At 36.2% G+C, this 21442-nt stretch overlaps 1 protein-coding gene across 1 annotated transcript in view; it reads right to left on the reverse strand.

The window, feature by feature from the left end:
- Ccdc114 (Coiled-coil domain containing protein 114) overlaps positions 1-21442 on the reverse strand; it is a 181789-nt gene that overhangs the window by 102017 nt on the left and 58330 nt on the right. The window contains exons 2-3 of the mRNA XM_090167243.1: positions 13573-13783; positions 10763-10882 (exon numbers count right to left, since the gene is read on the reverse strand). Of these exons, the coding sequence (XP_090023369.1) occupies positions 10763-10882; positions 13573-13783 (331 nt within the window). The remainder of the gene's footprint in view (positions 1-10762; positions 10883-13572; positions 13784-21442) is intronic.

The raw sequence follows: 21442 nt of genomic DNA on the forward strand, positions 1-21442 counted from the left end.
GGCAACGGACAGGTTTCAAACTTTCAAAGGGTTCAAGACCCACCAAAAAATTATAACTTAGGCAAATGAGGCTCTTGATATGTTTTTAGATAAAAGGGGGGGGGGCGAATCTGCCTTCGCGTCTGTATAAGCCGCACGAGACATCGCGTGCCATTTTTTTTTCATTTATTACACACTCTATCTCGTGGGCGCAAGTGACCTATAAAAGCAAAGGCTTATATAGTCCCCTTATGTTGTGCAGCACCCCCTTTTATCTAAAAACATTTGAAGAACCTCATTGCAGTCTGTTGCATAAATACTAATGCGTGAAATTATTTTATTCAGTTGAAGTTCAATCAAAAATTAATTTAATTATAATTATGGAGACGAACTATGTTGGGACGATTTTTAACGTTGCTCCTGTAATCCAACACACGCTCTAACCAAAGAGTATAAAAACTACGTAACCTAGAGATATAATGACGGTCGAAAGCAGTAAAGGAAGTTATAGCAACCGGGGGGGAAGGCACTCAGTGAATTTGCACTTCAAATTTCGGTACCGCAGCGCCACTACGGCAGTTTTAAGTGGCAATCATTTTGATTTAGTTCAACATTCTTGAAAATTCCTTAAGGAATTGGTTACCTTTAGGACTTGGCAACGTTAGAGAACAAACGACTTATTCTTCACTTTTTGAAAATAAACACCGAAACAACGAATCCACAAATTCTAACTAAAAAAATCACGAAACAGTAACCAATTACTGTCACTTTTTTGAATTGACAGATATTAGACAATTAAATATCCAAAATGCCAAATTTAGCACCTCCACAACATCGTAACTGCCATTTTTCTCCGGTTTTATTATTTATTGTACTAAATACTGCCGTAGTGGCGCTGCGGTACCGAAATTTGAAGTGCAAATTCACTGAGTGCCTTCCCCCCCGGTCGCTACAACTTCCTTTACTGCTTTCGACCGTCATTATATCTCTAGGTTACGTAGTTTTTATACTCTTTGCTCTAACAGTAAGTTCCTTCCCACTTAAACAGAATCAAATCAGCCCGGTATGTCCTTGGTCCCCAAAACGGACGTCTGTTGAAGGGCACACCGGTGAAGTGTTTCCTCCCCCCTCTCGTGAAATGTGTAAATTAGACCATGATACCGCCTACGTTTTGCCTCAACATTTTCATTCTAGCTACGTATAAATAATTGTATTCTTGGCATTAAAAGGAATTTTAGGAAGAAAAAAAACTGATTTCTTTGAAACTAATAGCGTTTTCCATTTGACTGCTCTCGAGCGCTCTAGATCGCTCTGGTCAACATTTTATGTTCCATTTTTGTGCTCGGATTTGTTCCGATCAAGTTTCGCGTGTTCCATTTGCGTCCTCGGATTTGTTCTGATCCAGTTTCGCGTGTTCCATTGGGTACTCAGATTTGTTCCGATCAAGTTTCGTGTGTTTCATTTGTGTGTTCGGATTTGTTCTGATCAAGTTTCGCGTGTTCCATTTGCGGGCTCGGATTTGTTTTGATCAAGTTTCGTGTGTTCCATTTGCGTGCTCGGATTTGTTCCGATCAAGTTTCGCGTGTTCCATTTGCGTGCTCGGATTTGTTCCGATCAAGTTTCACGTGTTCCATTTGCGTGCTCGGATTTGTTCCGATCAAGTTTCGCGTGTTCCATTTGCGGGCTCGGATTTGTTACGATCAAGTTTCGCGTGTTCCATTTGGGTGCTAGGATTTGTTCTGATCAAGTTTCGCGTGTTCCATTTGGGTGCTAGGATTTGTTCAGATCCAGTTTCAAGTGCTCCATTTGCGTGCTCGGATTTGTTCCGATTAAGTTTCATGTGTTCCTTTTGCGTGATCGGATTTGTTCTGATCAAGTTTCGCGTGTTTCATTTGTGTGTTCGGATTTGTTCTGATCAAGTTTCGCGTGTTCAATTTGCGTGCTCGGATTTGTTCCGATCAAGTTTCGCGTGTTCCATTTGCGTGCTCGGATTTGTGCCGATCAAGTTTCGCGTGTTCAATTTGCGTGCTCGGATTTGTTCCGATCAAGTTTCGCGTGTTCAATTTGCGTGCTCGGATTTGTTCCGATCAAGTTTCGCGTGTTCAATTTGCGTGCTCGGATTTGTTCCGATCAAGTTTCGCGTGTTTCATTTGTGTGTTCGGATTTGTTCTGATCAAGTTTCGCGTGTTCAATTTGCGTGCTCGGATTTGTTCCGATCAAGTTTCGCGTGTTCCATTTGCGTGCTCGGATTTGTGCCGATCAAGTTTCGCGTGTTCAATTTGCGTGCTCGGATTTGTTCCGATCAAGTTTCGCGTGTTCAATTTGTGTGTTCGTATTTGTTCTGATCAAGTTTCGCGTGTTCAATTTGCGTGCTCGGATTTGTTACGATCAAGTTTCGCGTGTTTCATTTGTGTGTTCGGATTTGTTCTGATCAAGTTTCGCGTGTTCAATTTGCGTGCTCGGATTTGTTCCGATCAAGTTTCGCGTGTTCCATTTGCGTGATCGGATTTATTCTGATCAAGTTTCACAAATACCATTTCCTGCTCTCGGGTGCTCCGAGATCACCCCAAACCGATCTGCCGATTTCGACTGATCAACGGATCGAGATCGGAGCATATTTTTGCGTATTCCTTTTAGATTGCTTGGCAAAATGGAAGACCAAGGCTTAAAACGACGAGACACTGTGAAACTTGTTTTTCTGTTGTTGGAATCATTTTCAGATAGTTCAGAAAATAAAACTAGCGCTGTTTTGAATTATTACATTAGAAATGACCGCCCAAAATTAACAATTATGTTGAAGAAGTTGCTTATAATTACACCAACGAAGAAGTGATTATTTTATTGTTCGTAAATAATTTGAAATCATTTTAAACATGTAGTCGCGCCCATAGATATATGAAATAGCATATTCATATTCATAGTATGATTCATACTAATGTACTTTATAGTTTCGAAGATATTTTAGACTTGAACGTGACACATGTGATGAGCTAATATCCTGGTTTGGATATTAAAATTTCTATCCAAAAGAAGTCCGTCGTCGTGAGCGAGTTTCATCAGAAGTTCAAATTCTGCTATTTCTTTGGCAAGTTTATCTTACTATTATAATAATTGAAAAAATAAATTGGAATATATTTCTAGGTATGCGGGTTTCAAAAGCGTTATAAGAGATGTCGTTTTGGAGTAAGTGAATCATCGTTTCATAGATCACTGCAGGGAGTAATAAATTGTTCATCTAGCCCATTCGGTTATAAAATTTCGATTTACGTACATTTGTTGGAATTTCATTCGTCCGAACGATGGTACAAATGTCCGAATGTCGGAAAACAGGATCGTATGTCCGAAAACGTATTTCATTCGTCCGAAAAATTTATCACAACTTTTGTTGGTGATTTAGTCGTTCAATTTATGTTAACTTTACTGGCGAATTTCATTTGTTCGGATAATCGTTTGTCCGTTTTTTCGAACTAAGGAATTGGTTGTTCTTTTAAATATTGTTAATATAAGAAAATAGTAACATTAACGTGAACCTAACCTAACCTAACCTAAAATATTAACAACATTCAACGCAATTCCCACTTACTATCGGCCAAAGGAAAAATGTACATAATAGGATAAAAATCCGGACCAAAAAACAACAATAAGAAATACTAATTTAGCGACAGAATTCGGACAAGTGATGCTACCGATTCAGACACACTAGTTGTCCAATTCGAACAATTGAAAAATTTGTTATTTCGGCGGTTCGGACGAATGAAATATGAACATTTGTTATTTCGGCGGTTCGGACGAATGAAATATGAACATTTGTTCCACCGTTCGGACGAATGAAATTCGAACAAATATACCTACCCCAAAATTTCCTGTCACTGCTGAAAATAAGCCAGAAATGGAAGAACATTTTAGAGCAGTTATTTTCTTTTTACTCTTTATACTTTATTGTAATTATAAGGTAGTTAGTTATTGAAATGTTTGGATATGGTTTAGTGGATTTCCAGGTGTTATTGGATGTGTGGATGGGTCCTATTTTAATATACGAACCCCAACGCATACAATAAAGTCTAGCTACGTTAACCGTCATGACACGCCAGCAATAACACTTCAGGGAATTTGTGATTATGAAAGGAAATTTTTGGGATGTCTACACGGGGATTTCTAGCAAGATTCCTAACTCTCGAGTGTTTCGCTGCTCATTTATTAGCAAGGAACTTCCTGCTATTTGCGATGATAACTATCATATACTAGGAGATGGGGCTTATCCAATTAGGGAGTGGTTGTTCACTCCATTTCGTAATTATGGAAATTTAACTGAAAACCAATTAGTGTTTCGATGAACGTCCATCTGGAACCAGAGTTTTACAGGGTTGCCACAGTTTTTTTACCATCGAATTCCCTGACTTTTCCAGGTTTTCCCTGACCATCTCCAAAGATTTTCCCTGACTTATTTTGTGCCATGATTTTGTATTTTTTAACCTATATTTTAGTACAAGTTTCCTATTTGCAACCTAAATTACATTCCCTGGCATTTCCCTGATTTTCAGACTAATTATTAAAATTCCCTGACTTTTCCCTGATTTTTATACCCATATTCAATTTCCCTGACTTTTCCAGGAATTCCAGGTTTTCCAGGTACCGTGGCAGTCCTGTTTTAATAGTTCTTTTTATAAACTAACTTGGCCTTCTTGTTTAAATGTTGCTCTTACGTCACAGCCTCTTACTTTCACAAACCTACTAGCGCGCGCTACAGTCGCGAGGAATATAGGTTTTTCTAGCGCGCACGTGCAAATCGCTCGTGCGAAAAATATACTAATAAAGCTGTGTCTTGTGACGTAAGAGCAACATTTTAACAAGCTGGGCAGGACCACTTTTTATTTTATAAAATCAACTATTGAGAACTATTTTGGATTATTGAAAGAGCGTTTTCAGAAGGGGGAAATAACTCACTAAAAATGTGTACACCAGATTACATATTTCAATAGATTACTTAAAAAAATTACAGATTACCAAAAATTACGCGGGATTACTTATTTCGAGTAATTCCAATAATATTATTAGAGATTATTATGAGATTACTGATATTACCCGAGATTCATTAAAATTTAGCTATTACGTTTTTTTTTGTCATCACGTACCTATTTTCCTCCCAATATTTCAATTTCCTTCAAAATATTGGCAATAAGTTCCACATTTGATTGTTCAAGGCAGAATTGGTTCCACCAAAAGGCAGCGGAATTACGGATATTACTTGAGATTTTCTTGGAATTACGGATATTACTTGAGATTACTCAAATAACCTGGGATTACTTATTTCTCCCTACTGATTTTCACAGAGTGGATACCATAGCAAAATTCGTCTTAGTCTGTTGCGTTCTTCATAACATTTGTATTAATAATCGGGATCTTTGGAGGGAAGATGATGACTTTGATGATAATAACTCTTCTGATGAAGAGAGGAGATAAGAAGAGCCTCACATTCCACCAATAAGAAGAGATGAATTATTAAAGCGGTTAGGGGAAAACCAGATTAATCGCATTTGCGCAATGTTTGCTAATAAGTTAAATGCAGGCTTGGGTTTTTTTGTTTATTAACTTTCAAAAAAGAACGTTGTAATAAATGCATTTAACGACGAGATGAATATATTCGACGAGATAAATATATTCGACGAGATGAATATATTCGACGAGATAAATATATTTAACGAGATAAATATATTCGACGAGATGAATATATTCGACGAGATAAATATATTTAACGAGATAAATATATTCGACGAGATGAATATATTCGACGAGATGAATATATTCGACGAGATAAATATATTTAACGAGATAAATATATTCGACGAGATAAATATATTCGACGAGATAAATATATTCGATGAGATAAATATATTCGACGAGATGAATATATTCGACGAGATAAATATATTTAACGAGATAAATATATTAGACGAGATAAATATATTAGACGAGATAAATATATTCGACGAGATAAATATATTCGACGAGATGAATATATTCGACGAGATAAATATATTCGATGAGATAAATATATTCGACGAGATGAATATATTCGACGAGATAAATATATTTAACGAGATAAATATATTCGACGAGATGAATATATTCGACGAGATAAATATATTCGATGAGATAAATATATTCGACGAGATGAATATATTCGACGAGATAAATATATTCGATGAGATAAATATATTCGACGAGATGAATATATTCGACGAGATAAATATATTCGACGAGATAAATATATTCGACGAGATGAATATATTCGACGAGATAAATATATTTAACGAGATAAATATATTCGACGAGATGAATATATTCGACGAGATAAATATATTCGATGAGATAAATATATTCGACGAGATGAATATATTCGACGAGATAAATATATTTAACGAGATAAATATATTAGACGAGATAAATATATTAGACGAGATAAATATATTCGACGAGATAAATATATTCGACGAGAAAATATATTCGACGAGATAAATATATTTAACGAGATAAATATATTTAACGAGATAAATATATTCGACGAGATTAATATATTCGACGAGATTAATATATTCAACAAGATAAATATATTAGACGCGATAAATATATTCAACGAGATAAATATATTAGACGAGATAAATATATTCGACGAGATAAATATATTCAACGAGATAAATATATTCGACGAGATAAATATATTCGACGAGATAAATATATTCGACGAGATAAATATATTCGACGAGATAAATATATTAGACGAGATAAATATATTCGACGAGATAAATATATTCGACGAGATAAATATATTCTACGAGATAAATATATTAGACGAGATAAATATATTAGACGAGATAAATATATTCAACGAGATAAATATATTAGACGAGATAAATATATTCGACGAGATAAATATATTCGACGAGATAAATATATTCGACGAGATAAATATATTAGACGAGATAAATATATTAGACGAGATAAATATATTAGACGAGATAAATATATTCGACGAGATAAATATATTCGACGAGATGAATATATTCGACGAGATAAATATATTCGATGAGATAAATATATTCGACGAGATGAATATATTCGACGAGATAAATATATTTAACGAGATAAATATATTCGACGAGATGAATATATTCGACGAGATAAATATATTCGATGAGATAAATATATTCGACGAGATGAATATATTCGACGAGATAAATATATTCGATGAGATAAATATATTCGACGAGATGAATATATTCGACGAGATAAATATATTCGACGAGATAAATATATTCGACGAGATGAATATATTCGACGAGATAAATATATTTAACGAGATAAATATATTCGACGAGATGAATATATTCGACGAGATAAATATATTCGATGAGATAAATATATTCGACGAGATGAATATATTCGACGAGATAAATATATTTAACGAGATAAATATATTAGACGAGATAAATATATTAGACGAGATAAATATATTCGACGAGATAAATATATTCGACGAGAAAATATATTCGACGAGATAAATATATTTAACGAGATAAATATATTTAACGAGATAAATATATTCGACGAGATTAATATATTCGACGAGATTAATATATGCAACAAGATAAATATATTAGACGCGATAAATATATTCAACGAGATAAATATATTAGACGAGATAAATATATTCGACGAGATAAATATATTCAACGAGATAAATATATTCGACGAGATAAATATATTCGACGAGATAAATATATTCGACGAGATAAATATATTCGACGAGATAAATATATTAGACGAGATAAATATATTCGACGAGATAAATATATTCGACGAGATAAATATATTCTACGAGATAAATATATTAGACGAGATAAATATATTAGACGAGATAAATATATTCAACGAGATAAATATATTAGACGAGATAAATATATTCGACGAGATAAATATATTCAACGAGATAAATATATTCGACGAGATAAATATATTCGACGAGATAAATATATTAGACGAGATAAATATATTCGACGAGATAAATATATTCGACGAGATAAATATATTAGACGAGATAAATATATTCAACGAGATAAATATATTAGACGAGATAAATATATTTAACGAGATAAATATATTCGACGAGATTAATATATTCGACGAGATAAATATATTCAACGAGATAAATATATTCGACGAGATAAATATATTCAACGAGATAAATATATTCAACGAGATAAATATATTCGACGAGATAAATATATTCAACGAGATAAATATATTAGACGAGATAAATATATTAGACGAGATAAATATATTCAACGAGATAAATATATTAGACGAGATAAATATATTCGACGAGATAAATATATTCAACGAGATAAATATATTCGACGAGATAAATATATTCTACGAGATAAATATATTCAACGAGATAAATATATTCGACGAGATAAATATATTCTACGAGATAAATATATTAGACGAGATAAATATATTCGACGAGATAAATATATTCTACGAGATAAATATATTAGACGAGATAAATATATTCGACGAGATAAATATATTCGACGAGATAAATATATTAGACGAGATAAATATATTAGACGAGATAAATATATTCAACGAGATAGATATATTAGACGAGATAAATATATTTAACGAGATAAATATATTCGACGAGATTAATATATTCGACGAGATAAATATATTCGACGAGATTAATATATTCGACGAGATAAATATATTCGACGAGATAAATATATTCAACGAGATAAATATATTCAACGAGATAAATATATTCGACGAGATAAATATATTCAACGAGATAAATATATTAGACGAGATAAATATATTCGACGAGATAAATATATTCAACGAGATAAATATATTCGATGAGATAAATATATTCGACGAGATAAATATATTCTACGAGATAAATATATTAGACGATATAAATATATTCGACGAGATAAATATATTCTACGAGATAAATATATTAGACGAGATAAATATATTAGACGAGATAAATATATTCAACGAGATAAATATATTCGACGAGATCAATATATTTAACGAGATAAATATATTCAATGATATAAAAATATTCAACGAGATAAGTCCCGCCTTTTTGATTTTGATGCTAGCGACATCTATTGAAAAAAGACCTACTTCACATCGAGCCGCCACTTGTATTAAAAGTTATTAAAATTCGACGTAATGAGTTGGAATTTTCTAGGGGTTCAACATACATTTAGTCATTCTCCTTAAGTAGAAATTAAATTTTATTAAACTAACTGTCTTTAAGTACTGACGTCACACCGTTTTCCCAAAGCGTCGCCAAGGCAAATTCTAAATTTCTTAAAGACACTGAAAAGTATTCGAGTGGAAATACAAACCTATTTAATATAGAATTGGATTAATGTGGAAATTCGAAGAGGTGGGGTCTTTGGAGATTTTGGAGCCCACCTTAAGGCACCTTAGACTTAAAATAGTAACCCAATTCAAACAGGATCTCCGCTAAAAGCTTAGAATCATTAATTCTAATTGCGAGCAAATACGGCGAGTTCCTTTTTTAATTCCAATGTAAATTTATCCCTGGAGTTTTAAAATGCTTTTTTTACGCTTCGAATAAATTCTAATTTGGAAACTTTCAACTTCTTATTGCTAGACCAAAAGGAACGTTTTTTATTATTAAATCCTTTAAAGTTTTTAATATAATTTTGAGTATATATAAAGTTCTTGGAAGAGACCTTAGAAATTAAAAATAACTTTAAAGAATATTTTCCCCATTTCTACAATTTTTATCTAATTTAATTTGGCTAGGAAAAAATTTATTAAATTAAATTGAATGAGGAAGATTTTTTCTGCGGCTATACTGAAGATGGCGCCACATTTATTAACTGCACGTGACTCATGCTCGGTTGTACGTTCCGACTAATTGGTAAGTATTGTATGTAAGTTGTGTCTATTTAGACTAACTGGTAAATATAAGTAGATACGTCTATTTAAACTAAGGTATAAATATAAGTTTACATTTATTTAATCTAAAGGGTAAGTATAAATAAACGTCTATTCATACCAAAAATAAGGATTTTTAGAAAATTGTGCATTTGGTATATTGGTGTTGTTATTCAGTCGAGGTTTATACATATAAATTGCTATGTCTATTTAGACTAATAGGTGTTTCTATAAATTACGGGAGGTCACGTGTAAATGTTTTTTCTACGTCACTAGCTTAAGTTATTGTAGATAGAGAGCGTGCGCGGGAGTCGATAAAGATTTTGGTATTTGAAGTCCACGTGCGAAACGGGCGTGCCAATAAAGTACTAAAAAGCTTAAGCTCGTGACGCGGGAAAAAAACATTTTATACATTTAATTTTTTTATTGATTTATTTTATAGAAACACCTATTAGTAATTATAAATAAACATTTCTATTTAGACTAATTAGTAATTATAAATAGACATGTCTATTTAGACTAACTACTAACTATGAATATAGAGCTAGGCTAGTTATTAATTATAAATAGAAATGTCTACTTAGACAAATTAGTAATTATAAATAGACGTCTATTTAGACTATCTGTAAGTATAATTAGACGTCTATTTAGACTTAATTATTAATTATAAATAGACATGTATACTTAGACTAATTAGTAATTATAAATAGACATGTCAATTTAGACTAATTTGTTTTTATAAAATAAATGTCTATTTAAACTAAGGAGTAGAAATATCGTCCGTGAAAATGAAACTCACATGTTCCCGTCGTTTCTCGTAGACGTCGAGCCTTTGTTCTTCGTCGGCGAGCCCCTGAGTCAATTTATTTTTCGCCCAGATCTTCTCCTCCTCTAAAATATTGTCTTGCACAATTTTAATCTGAAATTGCGAATTCGAAATACGACAACGTTAGAATACGCGGCGATACAAACGTTCCAATAAATAATAAATTTTTGTTCGCATTCGAAATAAAACAATATTCCAAAAGGCAAAATATAGTCCGGCGCTTATGTCACACACATTCGTGTAGTAAAAGTATTAATTTTTATTTTAACTTAATTAAAGGAAAAGTCCAGGTTGGGTAAAACTTAGGTCTATTTGAAAGATCATGTTTAAATATACTCAAAAATATCAGTCGTAAAATTGTATCTTTTTTTAATGACGAGAAATTAATTTTTAAACGAGTGAATGTTACCCGCCAAGCGAGCTGCCATTTTCTTTCACAGGTCTTCCCTCCGCAGACCGCACGCGAAGCAAGCGCGCGCAGGGAACAGAGCGCTGTTATAGCGCGAACAGCGCGTGATTAAAGTCCTAAAACGTCACCGCGAAACAAAATGGCAGATCGCTTGGCGGTAAATTTCGCTCGTTTAAAAATTAATTTCTCGTCATTAAAAAAAGATACAATTTTACGACTGATATTTTTGAGTATATTTAAACATGATCTTTCAAATAAATCCAAATCTTACCCAACCTGAACTTTTCCTTTAAGCTTTTAGGTTTAAATTCCCATTCCTCCATTTCCATGTAGTTTTACTAAACACTTCATTGATTTTTTAAGAATGAGATATCGCCATCTATTGAGCGAAATTGAAAGTATTAATAATGACAACTTTCACAACTACCAAATTTCTTCAATTTCTAAATAACTTTAAAGGCCTAGTATTTCTTCTGCCTATTTTCCTTTAAGTTTACTTCCCACCGCGCAAATATCCTGGTGATAGGTCAACGTGTATTGCGGTTGGCCTACCACCAGGATATTTGGGCGGTGGGAAGTAAACTTAAAGGAAAATAGGCAGAAGAAATACTAGGCCTTTAAAGGTAAAGTCCAGGTTGGGTAAAACTTGGGTCTATTTGAAAGATCATGTTTAAATATACTCAAAAATATCATTCGTAAAATTGTATCTTTTTTTAATGACGATAAATTAATTTTTAAACGAGCCAAATTTACCCGCCAAGCGATCTGCCATTTTGTTTCGCGGTGACGTTTTAAGACTTTAATCACGCGCTGTTCGCGCTATAACAGCGCTCTGTTCCCTGCGCGCGCTTGCTCCGCGTGCTGTCTGCGGAGGGAAGGCGAAAGAAAATGGTAACTCGCTTGACGGGTAACTTTCACTCGTTTAAAAATTAATTTATCGTCATTAAAAAAGATAAAATTTTACGACTGATATTTTTGAGTTTATTTAAACATGATCATTCAAATAGACCCAAGTTTTACCGAACCTGGACTTTTCCTTTAAGTATACTTTTGGAATATACTGTCACTTTAGTGTTAAATCTAAAATGAGTATTAATTACATTATCTATAAAAATAAAAACAATAAAATAATTTGAATGAAATGTAGTATATTAATATTACGAAATATAACGCATTTATGAAAATAATATTTATTTATAGTAATTACTTAATATAATAATACGTATGAAAAATATTCGTTTATAAAGATGGCGCTCTAGACCTAAAATCAAGATGGAGTCTGAAAAGGGGCGTGGTATCGTTATAGCAACGGAACACCGGAGGCATAAGCTACAGTCGCAGGTTCATCCTACAGCGTTGCCAATGTGTGGGATAAATATAAAAATGATAGTTTTATTGTTATTTTTTACTATAACTTACCTCAAAATTTAAAGTTCTCAATTTTTGAATATCGGTTCTGGCCAATTATGAAATTAGGATGTAAAAAAAAAGAAAAGTGGAAGGGGCAGGGGGGAATCGGTTAAAAAGAATTTTACAAACTTTCTGACAGTCGGTGTATGGTACTCCGTTTACATTTACTCTAGACACCTACAAAGGTTTCCTTAATAGGTTTATTTGAGTTCGCGGGGAATCTACTATTAAGTTATGGAAATTTTATACATCAAACATTGGAAACACTGTCTTTCTTACGTTAATTAATTTCTTGCTTTGGCAATGGCGTTTGTGAAATCATGGACCAATAATCTTTGGGGACTCACTGTTCAGGCTTTAAAAAGCACGCGTTAATACTACGAATAGGAAAATCACGGTTAGTTTTAGTTCAATGTGGACCAACTTGGCGTCGCTGAAGTCAATTTTCGGCGAAATTTCCTAGAGAAGCTGGAACGTTCACGTTCAATTTTTCAAAAGATGGCGCCGTTGTTGTCGGTTAAATGATTAGGCTTAGTAAATTTTAGACCTTTTGTTTTCGAAGTTGGTTCTTTAAAAGTTTAGGTAATGGTAATTTACCATTATGTTAAGTAAAAATAACCAGTAAGCCGCGTATGGCTTAGGGTTTTTTTAATCAAATTAATTGGAATCCATTTCATTTCTAAACTTAAAAAATGTAATCAACTAAGCCTAACCTAACTTTCTCGCACGTACTGTCGCCTAAGCCCCGACTAAGATTATCGTAGTGATAGTTGAACCGAATTCTTGAGGCGCTTCAAAGCGGCTGGTTTACCTCAGTAAGCCTTCCGATTTAGGCCATGCCTACCGTGTCAAAATATATATCAGATTCTTGGTCCATGATGCAAATTTGTCCCTTTTGTCAGAATATAATTCCGGCGCCATCTATCCTGCACCAGACTAATAAAAAGAAAGAAAGCCAATTTACTTTTTCGTCCAGGGATGCTATTTTCCCCCTTTCAGCCGAGGTCTGGTTTTCGAGGTCGCTAAGCCTTTGCAGGTAGTCTCCGATTTTCGTGATCACTTTCTGCTCCTGAAGCGTGCGCGCAGATTTATCTTTGGCAATTTTCGATTTGCGAATCGCTTTCAATGAATTTTGGAGAGATAATTTTTCGCTTTCCAAAACTGCCGCTTGTTTTCTGGAAATAAAAACAAATATCCATGAGTACAATAAGTTTATAAATTAAATCTTTATGCAGTGATGGGCACCGCTACTAACATTGTGAGCTCTTTGGTTATTATGAGCGAAATTGAGCGGAAATTTTTTTTTTTAAAAGAGCGCGAAAAAAAGAGTGAAAAGAGAGAAGCGCCTATTTTACCACTCAAAAAAGAGCCAAAAGAGAAGATTTTAACGCTCAAAGGAGAGCGAAAAGAGCGGAGCGCTTATTTTACCGCTTAACAAAGAGCGGATAGAGAGGAACGCCAATTTCAGTGCTCAAAAAAGAGCGAACAGAGAGGAGCGCCTATTTTACCGCTCAAAAAAGAGCCAAAAGAGAAGATTTTAACGCTCAAAGGAGAGCGAAAAGAGCGGAGCGCTTATTTTACCGCTTAACAAAGAGCGGATAGAGAGGAACGGCAATTTCAGTGCTCAAAAAAGAGCGAACAGAGAGGAGCGCCTATTTTACCGCTCAAAAAAGAGCCAAAAGAGAAGATTTTAACGCTCAAAGGAGAGCGAAAAGAGCGGAGCGCTTATTTTACCGCTTAACAAAGAGCGGATAGAGAGGAACGCCAATTTCAGTGCTCAAAAAAGAGCGAACAGAGAGGAGCGCCTATTTTACCGCTCAAAAAAGAGCCAAAAGAGAAGATTTTAACGCTCAAAGGAGAGCGAAAAGAGCGGAGCGCTTATTTTACCGCTTAACAAAGAGCGGATAGAGAGGAACGCCAATTTCAGTGCTCAAAAAAGAGCGAACAGAGAGGAGCGCCTATTTTACCGCTCAAAAAAGAGCCAAAAGAGAAGATTTTAACGCTCAAAGGAGAGCGAAAAGAGCGGAGCGCTTATTTTACCGCTTAACAAAGAGCGGATAGAGAGGAACGCCAATTTCAGTGCTCAAAAAAGAGCGAACAGAGAGGAGCGCCTATTTTACCGCTCAAAAAAGAGCCAAAAGAGAAGATTTTAACGCTCAAAGGAGAGCGAAAAGAGCGGAGCGCTTATTTTACCGCTTAACAAAGAGCGGATAGAGAGGAACGCCAATTTCAGTGCTCAAAAAAGAGCGAACAGAGAGGAGCGCCTATTTTACCGCTCAAAAAAGAGCCAAAAGAGAAGATTTTAACGCTCAAAGGAGAGCGAAAAGAGCGGAGCGCTTATTTTACCGCTTAACAAAGAGCGGATAGAGAGGAACGCCAATTTCAGTGCTCAAAAAAGAGCGAACAGAGAGGAGCGCCTATTTTACCGCTCAAAAAAGAGCCAAAAGAGAAGATTTTAACGCTCAAAGGAGAGCGAAAAGAGCGGAGCGCTTATTTTACCGCTTAACAAAGAGCGGATAGAGAGGAACGCCAATTTCAGTGCTCAAAAAAGAGCGAACAGAGAGGAGCGCCTATTTTACCGCTCAAAAAAGAGCCAAAAGAGAAGATTTTAACGCTCAAAGGAGAGCGAAAAGAGCGGAGCGCTTATTTTACCGCTTAACAAAGAGCGGATAGAGAGGAACGCCAATTTCAGTGCTCAAAAAAGAGCGAACAGAGAGGAGCGCCTATTTTACCGCTCAAAAAAGAGCCAAAAGAGAAGATTTTAACGCTCAAAGGAGAGCGAAAAGAGCGGAGCGCTTATTTTACCGCTTAACAAAGAGCGGATAGAGAGGAACGCCAATTTCAGTGCTCAAAAAAGAGCGAACAGAGAGGAGCGCCTATTTTACCGCTCAAAAAAGAGCCAAAAGAGAAGATTTTAACGCTCAAAGGAGAGCGAAAAGAGCGGAGCGCTTATTTTACCGCTTAACAAAGAGCGGATAGAGAGGAACGCCAATTTCAGTGCTCAAAAAAGAGCGAACAGAGAGGAGCGCCTATTTTACCGCTCAAAAAAGAGCCAAAAGAGAAGATTTTAACGCTCAAAGGAGAGCGAAAAGAGCGGAGCGCTTATTTTACCGCTTAACAAAGAGCGGATAGAGAGGAACGCCAATTTCAGTGCTCAAAAAAGAGCGAACAGAGAGGAGCGCCTATTTTACCGCTCAAAAAAGAGCCAAAAGAGAAGATTTTAACGCTCAAAGGAGAGCGAAAAGAGCGGAGCGCTTATTTTACCGCTTAACAAAGAGCGGATAGAGAGGAACGGCAATTTCAGTGCTCAAAAAAGAGCGAACAGAGAGGAGCGCCTATTTTACCGCTCAAAAAAGAGCCAAAAGAGAAGATTTTAACGCTCAAAGGAGAGCGAAAAGAGCGGAGCGCTTATTTTACCGCTTAACAAAGAGCGGATAGAGAGGAACGCCAATTTCAGTGCTCAAAAAAGAGCGAACAGAGAGGAGCGCCTATTTTACCGCTCAAAAAAGAGCCAAAAGAGAAGATTTTAACGCTCAAAGGAGAGCGAAAAGAGCGGAGCGCTTATTTTACCGCTTAACAAAGAGCGGATAGAGAGGAACGCCAATTTCAGTGCTCAAAAAAGAGCGAACAGAGAGGAGCGCCTATTTTACCGCTCAAAAAAGAGCCAAAAGAGAAGATTTTAACGCTCAAAGGAGAGCGAAAAGAGCGGAGCGCTTATTTTACCGCTTAACAAAGAGCGGATAGAGAGGAACGCCACTTCAGTGCTCAAAAAAGAGCGAACAGAGAGGAGCGCCTATTTTACCACTCAAAAAAGAGCCAAAAGAGAAGATTTTAACGCTCAAAGGAGAGCGAAAAGAGCGGAGCGCTTATTTTACCGCTTAACAAAGAGCGGATAGAGAGGAACGCCACTTCAGTGCTCAAAAAAGAGCGAACAGAGAGGAGCGCCTATTTTACCGCTCAAAAAAGAGCCAAAAGAGAAGATTTTAACGCTCAAAGGAGAGCGAAAAGAGCGGAGCGCTTATTTTACCGCTTAACAAAGAGCGGATAGAGAGGAACGCCAATTTCAGTGCTCAAAAAAGAGCGAACAGAGAGGAGCGCCTATTTTACCGCTCAAAAAAGAGCCAAAAGAGAAGATTTTAACGCTCAAAGGAGAGCGAAAAGAGCGGAGCGCTTATTTTACCGCTTAACAAAGAGCGGATAGAGAGGAACGCCAATTTCAGTGCTCAAAAAAGAGCGAACAGAGAGGAGCGCCTATTTTACCGCTCAAAAAAGAGCCAAAAGAGAAGATTTTAACGCTCAAAGGAGAGCGAAAAGAGCGGAGCGCTTATTTTACCGCTTAACAAAGAGCGGATAGAGAGGAACGCCAATTTCAGTGCTCAAAAAAGAGCGAACAGAGAGGAGCGCCTATTTTACCGCTCAAAAAAGAGCCAAAAGAGAAGATTTTAACGCTCAAAGGAGAGCGAAAAGAGCGGAGCGCTTATTTTACCGCTTAACAAAGAGCGGATAGAGAGGAACGCCAATTTCAGTGCTCAAAAAAGAGCGAACAGAGAGGAGCGCCTATTTTACCGCTCAAAAAAGAGCCAAAAGAGAAGATTTTAACGCTCAAAGGAGAGCGAAAAGAGCGGAGCGCTTATTTTACCGCTTAACAAAGAGCGGATAGAGAGGAACGCCAATTTCAGTGCTCAAAAAAGAGCGAACAGAGAGGAGCGCCTATTTTACCGCTCAAAAAAGAGCCAAAAGAGAAGATTTTAACGCTCAAAGGAGAGCGAAAAGAGCGGAGCGCTTATTTTACCGCTTAACAAAGAGCGGATAGAGAGGAACGCCAATTTCAGTGCTCAAAAAAGAGCGAACAGAGAGGAGCGCCTATTTTACCGCTCAAAAAAGAGCCAAAAGAGAAGATTTTAACGCTCAAAGGAGAGCGAAAAGAGCGGAGCGCTTATTTTACCGCTTAACAAAGAGCGGATAGAGAGGAACGCCAATTTCAGTGCTCAAAAAAGAGCGAACAGAGAGGAGCGCCTATTTTACCGCTCAAAAAAGAGCCAAAAGAGAAGATTTTAACGCTCAAAGGAGAGCGAAAAGAGCGGAGCGCTTATTTTACCGCTTAACAAAGAGCGGATAGAGAGGAACGCCAATTTCAGTGCTCAAAAAAGAGCGAACAGAGAGGAGCGCCTATTTTACCGCTCAAAAAAGAGCCAAAAGAGAAGATTTTAACGCTCAAAGGAGAGCGAAAAGAGCGGAGCGCTTATTTTACCGCTTAACAAAGAGCGGATAGAGAGGAACGCCAATTTCAGTGCTCAAAAAAGAGCGAACAGAGAGGAGCGCCTATTTTACCGCTCAAAAAAGAGCCAAAAGAGAAGATTTTAACGCTCAAAGGAGAGCGAAAAGAGCGGAGCGCTTATTTTACCGCTTAACAAAGAGCGGATAGAGAGGAACGCCAATTTCAGTGCTCAAAAAAGAGCGAACAGAGAGGAGCGCCTATTTTACCGCTCAAAAAAGAGCCAAAAGAGAAGATTTTAACGCTCAAAGGAGAGCGAAAAGAGCGGAGCGCTTATTTTACCGCTTAACAAAGAGCGGATAGAGAGGAACGCCAATTTCAGTGCTCAAAAAAGAGCGAACAGAGAGGAGCGCCTATTTTACCGCTCAAAAAAGAGCCAAAAGAGAAGATTTTAACGCTCAAAGGAGAGCGAAAAGAGCGGAGCGCTTATTTTACCGCTTAACAAAGAGCGGATAGAGAGGAACGCCAATTTCAGTGCTCAAAAAAGAGCGAAAAGAGAGGAGCGCCTATTTTACCGCTCAAAAAAGAGCCAAAAGAGAGGAGCGCCTATTTTACCGCTCAAAAAAGAGCGAACAGAGAGGAGCGCCTATTTTATCGCGAGCGGACATTATTCTAACGAGTGCGAGCGGTGAGTGAGCTGAGCGGCTCTTTGACGAAAATGCCCAACACTGTCCATAAGTGTGTCCGTGTCCCTCAGTGGTGACGAAATGGGAAGAAAAAATAACTAAAATTAATTGGTTAATATTCTCCAAACTGTTACCTAGAAGTATTTATTCGTACTTTGGGAGAATGACCAGTCGCGTAGGAACGGGGTTGTTCAGGGGTACGATGTGCCCATTTAAAATTGGAGAGGCGTCCGTAAGGGGCGCTAAAAGCGTGTTGAAGAGAGGGTGCCAAATTCAATATCCAAGCTGAGCCCCCATTGATCCAAAACGTTCCTACGCGCCTGAGAATGACTCTAACCAACTATAGATAAGACCACGGCAACAGAACGTCATCAAAGTTGGCCATTATAGGACTATGGCGACTCTCCTCGTGTGTCCTGCTTTACCACTCATTAAGTAGACTCGTTGACATTGCTTTGTTCAAACATTTATTATGTCTCATCAGAAGTAATTGAACCGAAGTTATCGAAATAGTGCTCGGAATCGGAGGGTGTTTTCGTTTTTAAAATGATGAGATAATCGAGTCTAATAAAACCTAATTTCCATCCCCGTCTTTTTAAATTGCACTTGGGAATTGTGGGTATAGCTATTTCTATTTATAAAAAATGGTTTCATAAAACAAAAACTTTTTTTTTTGGCCTATAGGAGCGTGCAAAATTTCAAATTCGAGGTCAAAATGTAACTTCATAAGGAAAACGCTTCCAACATGGGGAGTATAACAGTCTGATAACTTCGGTCCATTTACTTTTGGTCTCATAATTTTTGATTTTTCTCCTTTAGCCATATTTGTATAAATCAAATGACTTTGCAAAATTATTGATCGAAATCTCATTTATGAAATATTTGTACTGGTCTCCAACTGAAATCTGACAGGAGAGATATAAACAATAATATTGAATTGCAAAGTATTTCCTATCAAATATATACTAAAGTAGACAGACAACAAAGCTATAAATATAGAGGTCGGTAACGGTTAATCATTATCTATAATTAAATTGATTTTTTTGGGAAAAAAATGTAAACCAAGAAATTTTCCGGTTAATATTTCGGAAAATGATTAAAAAATATGTATTACTCGTAAAATTTGAGCTTTTTATCGAAAAAAACGTCGTTTTTCCGATTAATTTTACAAATTTATAAAAAAAATTAATTGGATAATACAGAAATATAAATTACTTGATCAAAACGTTTTACGAATAATTTTGAGAGCTTTATCTATTGAATAAAAGTTAACCATCCCCGACCTCTAGCTATAATTATATTTCAGAAGAGTGTAAGTTATTGCGGAGCTAAACAATAGAGAGGATAAGCAAAGCACTGTAGAAGTTTGAGTCGAGAGTCACGTGAACATTTTTGCGTTTTACTTTCCCGTTTGTTCTTCGGAGTCGAATATTTAACCACTTCAAGACGACGTCATATTTATGTGGAGCTTACGTGACATGTCGTAAAATATTTATTGTGTTTAAATAAAAATACCGATAATTATAATTTTCAAACTCCAAAAATCGAGCCAGAGTAATGACAATTTATTATTTATCTAGCAGCTAGTAAAAATCAATGAGGTAGAATAAATAGAGATCCAAACAAATCTGGGATTCGTGGGACACGTTTTATTTGAGAAGGAGAATTAGGCTTAAGTTTCAACTTTATCCAATCGTGTTGGCGCCATCTGTTTCTATAAGCAGACACTTTTGCATCATATATTAAGGTTTAGTTTTCCATTAACAGGATAGAATGCGCCAACACGATTTGATTAAGTTCATTTACTAGGCCTAACTCTCCAACTCAATCGCTTAGGCCTTGTACAATTAAGACGAATTTAGCGAAACAAGTACGAGCATACAAAGTGAGACATTCGCTGTACAGTCGGGCTCACGAAGAAACAAATAACTGTATTTGGACAACACTAACACCCATTCGTAACGCCGGTTTTAGTATTGTTCAAACGACGTTTTTAATTCTTCGTGTACCCTGGGTTAGCGAAAAGTGTTCAATTCGTTAAATTTGTGTTAGCCGGCAAACTGAAAGCGCGCTTTACAGATTTTAACAATATTTATTCTCGAACGTCGATGTACTGCCAACGTTGTTCTTAATGGGGAACTACCAAGCTTTTCCAAATATGGCCTTATTTCCGTATCAAAAGATTAACAAGACGTTCAATATACTAACACGTACCTTTTTTTGTCTTGAAAAAATAGCTTTTGGCCCAAAAAGTTGAAACGACAAATAACGCCAGGTGTTTGGGTTTGAATTTTCGCCGCCATCTTAGGGGCTGCCGCCAGCGCCCCTAACCCCGTATGAGCGATTTGCGAACTATCCTAACTTTTAAAATCGCGCAATTTAGGCTTAGGTCTCTTATAACTGGAACGCGCCGCGCGTCCAAAACAATTTTTTCGCGTCTTCAGCAGCGCGCGCTTTTACCTTGTTTTCCTGTCTCACCGACTTCTCACCAGGTGTCGCGGTGGACGCGAGCTTTTCGATTTCCCGAAATTTCTTTATTTTATTAAAAATTAACCACTCAATATTTTATTTATGCGATTTTCGCCATAAATTTTAGTTTTTATTGGGCTATAGGGCTATCTAACTGGTTAAAGCTCGACCGTTCCCCTTTAAAACTTCTAGAGGGCTTTGTTTAACTTCTCTAATGAATCAAGAGATTGGGCCACGTGGGATCGTTTATTATCTTCCGTTTAACTGTATCAGTGACTAGAAATAACTACTGTTAGCTATGCCCAGAGTGACGTAGAAACATTGTCGAGAAAATAGGCAACTTAAAAACCAATTTTCTTAGTTCACCAAAATAATAATAATAATAATCAGCTAGGCTAATACGCCTACCTTAGGCCAAAGACATCTAGCGACTTCTAATGCCACGAATTCTGGTGGCGAGCCTT

The sequence above is a fragment of the Leiobunum rupestre genome, chromosome 2, assembly GCF_980474605.1.
Source record: "Leiobunum rupestre chromosome 2, qqLeiRupe1.1.hap1, whole genome shotgun sequence".
Taxonomy (NCBI): domain Eukaryota; kingdom Metazoa; phylum Arthropoda; class Arachnida; order Opiliones; family Sclerosomatidae; genus Leiobunum; species Leiobunum rupestre.